At 41.8% G+C, this 7110-nt stretch overlaps 1 protein-coding gene across 1 annotated transcript; it reads left to right on the top strand.

Moving 5' to 3' along the window:
- The first annotated feature begins 2962 nt into the window (after window positions 1-2962).
- T48 (FU domain-containing protein T48) lies at window positions 2963-6611 on the top strand. Its single transcript, XM_071719822.1, has 5 exons — window positions 2963-3176; window positions 3445-3769; window positions 3849-4001; window positions 4319-4463; window positions 4740-6611. The coding sequence occupies exons 1-5, from the start codon at window positions 2963-2965 to the stop codon at window positions 5409-5411; spliced, it is 1509 nt and encodes a 502-aa protein (XP_071575923.1). The 3' UTR covers window positions 5412-6611.
- The last annotated feature ends 499 nt before the right edge of the window (window positions 6612-7110 follow it).

Raw genomic sequence — 7110 nt, 5'->3', positions numbered from 1 at the left:
TATGAGTTATTAAGTGTAGAAACGTCAGCGGTAGACAATGGACGGTCTAGTTAACTACACTAATTAATAACGAAAACGAGTGCATACGTGCAGCAGCTCCACGGCTGCAAACATCCACGAGTTCCTTTGTAAACGGTTGTTCGTTACATCTCGTGAAATTATCAAGTTTCGTGCTGAATAAAATTCTCGATATTACGTTCTACTAACAAACGAGACGTTTTTCCTTCCCGGGGCTTTCCCGGGTAAAAAAAAACGACGGGAAAGACTTGTCCGCGGGGAGATGGAAAATTGCGCCGATTCGATCGCGTAGGCCGTTCGAAGCGGCGACTTCTCTCCTCGACCTTTAATTATCTAATTAAAACTCAACTCGTAAACCGACTAACAGCTCCCCGACGCGCAGATGGACATCACGGAAAGTCGTTTATCGATGGAGACCGATTTGAAAAACCACACGAGAATGTAGCGCGATTAATTTTAAATCTGGAATTGAAATAATCTTTAAGAATATGAATTTCTTCTGCGATCGCATTTTTGTTATTGTAACATTTTTATTTTACGTTAATTTTTCACTGTTAAATTTGTAGTATCAAATTATATCCAATTTGAGTTATTCTTAATTATTCCTATAGTTCACCATTGGTGTCTATTCAAAAAATATATCGTTAATTTAATTAAACCAATAAAGTTAAAATAATACTGTTTTGTGTTAAAATAACAAATTTTGACACACAAGGTAAAAATAACAAAATGTTATTCAATTCGAGGTATTGATATTGGTTAAAATTTCACTCTTTAATATTTTACAGTTCCAGTTTATCGACTCGTTCCAGTAACGCAAATATCCGTTTTTTCCTCGTCCCGAACTATTTATCGGCGGACTTTCAAAACTACGTCACGCATGACTTTCCATTAAATAATATTAAATTATCGGCAGTACTTTCCATCGAGATAGCGCGAGATAGAAATCGATCGTCGTTAACGCGAATAATAGTCATCCAATAATAGAACGTAATTTCTTCTTGCGATCGTAAGATCCTCTGAAAGCAGTGCTTTCGTCGACGAATCGCCCGTCCGGCACATTTTCCGAAGAGCTGAACCATCTGTCACGCGCGAGAAAAGCGCATAGAAAGTCGATTCCCCGGAGGGAATCGCGCGTCCAGAAGTGTTCCCCGTCATTCGTCGTCGAGGGAGTCGTACGATATTGACGATAAAATAAATAGGCGACCCCGTGATTTTTTCATAGAGCACGCCACGTCGGAGAAGGGGACCCCGCGGGGCTCCGACCTAGTGTTCTCAACTTGGAGAATGTGTATGACCGGCCGCGCGGTCGTGTGCCGGTCGTCTCGAAGTGCACGGAGCGGGTGCGCGCGCGTTTATAGACCCACATAATCGAGAAACCAGCAACCGCATTCCTCATACACGTACTAATGGACCGCGGTCTCTCCCCCTTGTGCAAGCACGAGGTCTTTCAATTTTCTCGCTCGCTGTCCATCCGGCACTCTAGCGTGACCCCGCGTGATGTATATCTGGTCACCGAGCATAGAGGAAGAGATGCAACTAGGAAGAGAAAGGGAACGAGAGACGCATACGGCCGGGAGAGGAGAAGATACGCCAGCGTGATTACGAATGAGCGTCCCGCAATATGCCGCGATAAAGATGTTGTTGAAAAGCGTATTAAAAATATCGGGGGAATACTGCGAAGTATATCTTTCTTCGGAAGCAATGTATAATAAACGATACTTAGAAGATTGCAACGTCTAAAACGATGTCCAGGAAAAATAGCAGAATTCCAGCGAGAAAAAGAAGAAACAAAGATATATTAAAAAACCTAATATCAAAGAAGTACTTAATTAGAAAGAGAAAGGGAACGAGCCGGGCCGAGACGAGAAAATACGCCAGCGAGATTACGAACGAGTGTCTCGCAATATGCCGTGATGAAGATGTTCTTGAATAGTATTAAAAATATCGAGGGTACTGTGAAGTGTATCTCTCTTCAAGAGCAGTGTAAACGATACTTATTGCCAAAAGATAATAACGCTTAAAACGATATTGAGCAAAAATAGCAGAATTTGAGTAAAAAAAGGAGGAGCAAAGATATTAAAATAATATCAAAAAAGTAACTAGAAAGAGAAACGGAACGAACCGGGCCGAGAGGAAAAAATACGAGATTATGAAAGAGTCTCGCAATATGCCGCGATGAAGATGTTTGTTAAAAAGTATTGAAAATATCGAGGAGTATCTTTCTTCAAGAGAGTAGTGTAAACGAATAAACGATATTGAAAGATGGCAATGCCTGGAGAACGATATCCAGGAAAAATAGCAGAATTCCATCGGGAAAAAGGAAGAACGGAGATATTAAAATAAAAACGTAATTGCGCCGATCGAGTGCCGCGGGGAATACGAGGAAAGTAATGTGCGAATCGAATTTCCGTCGCGGTCGATGATCCACAGCCCCGAGCAGTGGCCCAAATGCTTGACACACATAACGCGTAGCTGCACCACCTAGATACTTTTAGAGAATTTTATTAGTCCCCGGCCGAAAGATTTTCCTGTTTACAAACCATCGCGTGTTGCATTATTCACGACTCCCGTAATCATTTGAATCGTAACTCTCTATGCATTCTGAATGCGACGTTTCTGCTAAAGAAAAGTTGGCTCCAAATTGGCCGAAGAAAATCCGCGGGTAAAAAGTGATTCTCTCTAGGTCTCGAACATCCTGTATATTTAATTTGCCTTACAACTCGCGACGCAACTGCAATGCACTTATAGAAACATCGGAAGGTGTTACGGCGCTAGAAGGTCACACGTAGAAGGGATAGGAAATGGTAGTGTAAGGCACAGAGTAGCTACGCCACTCACACTTCGATCCACGTCTGCATCTCACGCCGTTATGTACTAAACGAAATGAGACGGTCGCAAATGGGAATGTTAGGCGATCGCGGAACTCTTTTTTTCCCTGGCAATGACCTATCGTGAGAGTGGCAGGGTACGTCGGTCAAAGTTGCCGAGTGCACCGACCTTTGCTAAGGCCAAGTATACGCTCGAAAGTTTAGCTAGTATAAGAATATCGTTCCCGGAGAGACTTCGCTCGCAGGTAGATCCGTTTGCGTTGAAAGACACTGTCAACTCCGTTGTATGCGGCGCAAACTTCCACCGCCGAGAGCGACTGCCGGAGAGTAAAACTCTAAAGTTTACAGTTTACACCGTGAGATTCCGACCCAAGTTAGGCGATCGTTAACGTCAACAGGAGCTCCGAAAAGTTTAGACAAATCGAGCAATTTCGAGCACGCGGTTCGGAAAGCTCGGCGAAATTCCTCGTAGAGGAGATCAATATTCTCGTTCGACATCTCTCTAAGCTATTTTTAAAGAACAATTCTTTACACGTTCCTCGAAAGCTCCCTGTTTCGATTCGATTAATAAAAGATTGCGTTTCACCAATTGCAGCTGGAGAATGCATCGAGTCCGAGACGGGATGCAAGAGATGCAGGGACGGGACGTGCGCCAGATGCGCCGTGCTGCTGTATCAGGGTACCTGTGTGCATACCTGCCCACCGGGCTTCGTCGCCGACTGGTCCACCCGGGACGAGTACATGGGCCGCATCTGCCGGGAGACCGGCTACATGTTTGGCCTCACCGGTAGCCAGGTCGCGATTCTGGTGGGGGTGGTCTCCGGCGCTACCATCTGCATCTTCATCATCCTCTGCGGCGCGATAGTTGTGCATCGGCGTAAGAAGAAGGCGGCGAAGCTGGCCCAGCAGTTCGAAGACAGGTACTTTTCATGATTTCTTCGTCACTCTGTCGCTCTGTCCTACGGCGACATTCATTGAGAGCGTTCCCGTGCATTTCAGCGCGGAGAGGAGAGAGTTTCTGAAACACCTGGCGACGCTCCGTGGAGAGGCCAATACTTTCCTCGCTATGCTCAACGACACCAGAAGACAGGTTCGAGAGTTGTACTATTCGGGAGGTAACGGAGACGGTGCCGTCGGAATTCAGGCCTACAGGTACAAGCGCAGTAGAGAAATCGGGTCATCGAGTATTTTTTCTAATTGTTACTCCGTTGAATCATTGCGGCAGAAATTAATCTGTCGCGCGTTAAATAAAATATTCTGGAAAAGTATGCTCGATAGTGGCTTGTATAATTTGATAAAAATGTATCATTAATACTTAACATTTTATGGTGGATCGTCTTAAAGAAAAAATTGAGAAAAAGAGAAATGCTGTCATTTTTCTAATAAAACTCTTGAATATATCTTTTTAATAAAAAATTGTGTATACGATATGCGTATACCCCTATTAATCTTCATTAATATTGTTGCAGACCAGTGCTACGTGACCTAGCGAGGATATTGGTCCTCGTGAACAGGAGAGATGATGAGATACCACTTCCGCCCGACGATTGGCAACGATTATTCTCGTGGGCAGAGCGGCTGCTGAGAAGATACAAAAGGCACAGTTCTCCAGAAGTAAGATCGTTATTCTCGCGAATATTTCTGCGTGAAACGAAAACGAGCACTACCGATATTATCTCACACTTTCAATTCTTTTTCACGCCAGTCTCTAAAGCACTTTGGTGAGTCACATACCCAGCTGTATGCGAGAAGTGTAGCGTTAGACGACAATGTTTCCCCGCGTAAAAGCTCCCTTCTTCCTCTGAACGGCAGGCTGTTTTCTTTGCATAAAACATGTATGAAACAACGTTCAGAGTCGTGTAATATTTATCGTCGTTTTATAACTTCAAGGTGGCTCAGCTCGTGACGTTCCTGCAGCAGCCGACGAGCAACCCCGTCCAAATGACCTCGTCACCGGCGCAACCGATCGCGGCGTCGCAACCGCCGCCTCATCAGCCCGTGTACGAGCCGCGAAGCACCCCCACTAATCTCACCACATTCCAAGCGAATGTGCCGCTCGCGACGTTTCAAGCTAGCGACAAGTCGAGCATCAGTCCGGCGAGTTCGAGCCTCGGCTACACGAAGGACTGCAGTCCCCTCGGCTCGAGTTTGGGTCAGAACAGCGCTTCTGGCGTTTACAACAGCGAGAAGCTCAGCCCGAACGGCTCGACAATCGGCCAAACGACACCCCTCGTCTACGGTAGTAACCTGAAGCGAGGAGAATCGAGGACGACGAGTGACTCGCATTTTCAGGAACTACAGACGATTTCTGCGTTTAATCGCAGTTACAATGGTGGCGCGCTACCCTTGGAGACCAACAGCATCCGTGCGTTGCACGACGAGTGCGAGGTGAACGACGGCCTGGACCGCGACTTGAATCCCCAATGGAAGTTTCAGAGCAGCCCCGTAGAGGCGGCCAATTACACCATCCTGTCAGACTGGTCGCCCGCTCGCGACTATCTCATCGACGACTTTACGATTCTTGGTTTTCGACCACAAGACGAAATCACCACGGAATTGTAATATCGACTGGTAGTGATACATATCCAAACAAGACTTGTATAGGGGTGGTTACGAATGCTCGCATGTTCCAAATGTCGTCGTTTAGACAATCGATTTCGACTTTCTTTTCCTCAACAATTTTTTGACAATCCTGTAATGGTGTTACGATATTTGTCAGTTGTCTTACTCGTGAAAAAATATCGTACGAAATAAAAATACCTGCTACATCTGGACAGTTTATACTCAATAATCGGCATATATTTCCTAATTATCGATATTACCGGTAATATCGATAATTAGGAAGTATATGAGTAATAAATGATTCCATGGTCAATGTTGAGACACAGATAAATATCGTTAAATGTACGAAGAACTCTCATTACACCACTGTGGAAGAAATAACCATATAAAAAGATTTGCCATCTGTAAAATCCAAGAGTAAACTCCAGGTCTCCATTTTATTTCTTTAGGACGATCTCACGTGAAATGTTGAGTATTAATGATACATTTTCATGAAATCTTGTTGGATTTCTACAAAACTGTATTTATGTTCTAAATATTGAATTATTTTACAAAAATTATATCTTTAATTTGTATATATTCAAGTACACTGTGCAATAGAAAAGATACAATGATACCAAATTGTAAGAGCTTTATATAAATATTGGTCTTTATTTAATTCCTCTGCATTGTACACGTCTAATAACAATCATTGTATATTATATAGTGTACTAGTCAACGTTTCCGTTTGTTCATTCGAAGCGCATCTTTGCGATTTTTATATTTATTTGCTTGCTTCACATCTGCATTTATGTATTTGACTATAACGACTCATTCGACTTTGTTCTCGTGACAAATTTGTAATTGTACAAATTTGTATGCAATCAATGACAATGGAACTGATCACAGTGTCATGTGATTTCCGATAATGCGCACTATAATGTTCATTATAAACTGCGTTTTAAGAACTCGTCACATTTCACTCGGGTTGCCGAGTGGATGCTGTGTAGCGACGACAAACATGATGACAAAGTGGGGAAAAGCGAATTTTACAGTTACAATTTTATTTATATATGAACGAACACATATATATACACTACACACACTATTGAGTTGAACGTGTCATTATATATACGTATGACCAAAGTGGTCACTTGTACAAATTGATGTAAATATTGATTAATATTTTAGTAATAAATATAAGAAAGAGTATCAAATATATATATTCTTTGCCAATGTTTGAGAGTTTAGATTCGTCACATTTGCGAACCTTCAGATTTAATTAAATTAAAATTTTTCGAATTTTTGTAATCACAATTTTTTGAATTTCAGCGACTTCTTACCTTATTATATATTCCTAAAGTTTTCTCCTAAAGTTATTTTTTAAGAATTTATATTTTTACGATTCCAAGACTTAAAATTCAGATTTAAAATTCTTGCAATTATGTTTCTTAGAATTACTATCTCTCACTTTATTACGTATATACTTTTAACGGTTTGCCAACTTTTAAAAGTTTCGATTCTTAATTTTAATTTTTAAATATGTAAGTTGTAAGATTCTTTTTGAAATTTTATTTAGCGTAATCTCTTGCCTAATTATATTTTTCTGATACTTGGAAAGTCTGAGAATTAAAATTCTTATCCGTAACTAAGAATCACAATGATTATCGTCAATCAGTAAAATTATTAGTTCCTTTACCGACCGTTTGTAATTATCTCA

Source organism: Temnothorax nylanderi, unplaced genomic scaffold, assembly GCF_030848795.1.
Source record: "Temnothorax nylanderi isolate EJ_2023f unplaced genomic scaffold, tnyl_v1.0 TNYL_tig0311_pilon, whole genome shotgun sequence".
Lineage (NCBI taxonomy): Eukaryota > Metazoa > Arthropoda > Insecta > Hymenoptera > Formicidae > Temnothorax > Temnothorax nylanderi.
The sequence above is the reverse complement of the archived record's forward strand: the minus strand, read 5'-3'. Positions and strand labels throughout refer to the sequence as shown.

What these genes read in the sequence shown, in the direction of transcription:
- T48 (XM_071719822.1), top strand. Translation starts at nt 2,963, where the DNA reads ATGACCTATCGTGAGAGTGGCAGGGTACGTCGGTCAAAGTTGCCGAGT. An exon ending in CCGAGAGCGACTGCCGGAGA is followed by an intron (nt 3,177 to 3,444) that starts GTAAAACTCTAA and finishes CACCAATTGCAG; the next exon opens with CTGGAGAATGCATCGAGTCC. An exon ending in GTCGGAATTCAGGCCTACAG is followed by an intron (nt 4,002 to 4,318) that starts GTACAAGCGCAG and finishes ATATTGTTGCAG; the next exon opens with ACCAGTGCTACGTGACCTAG.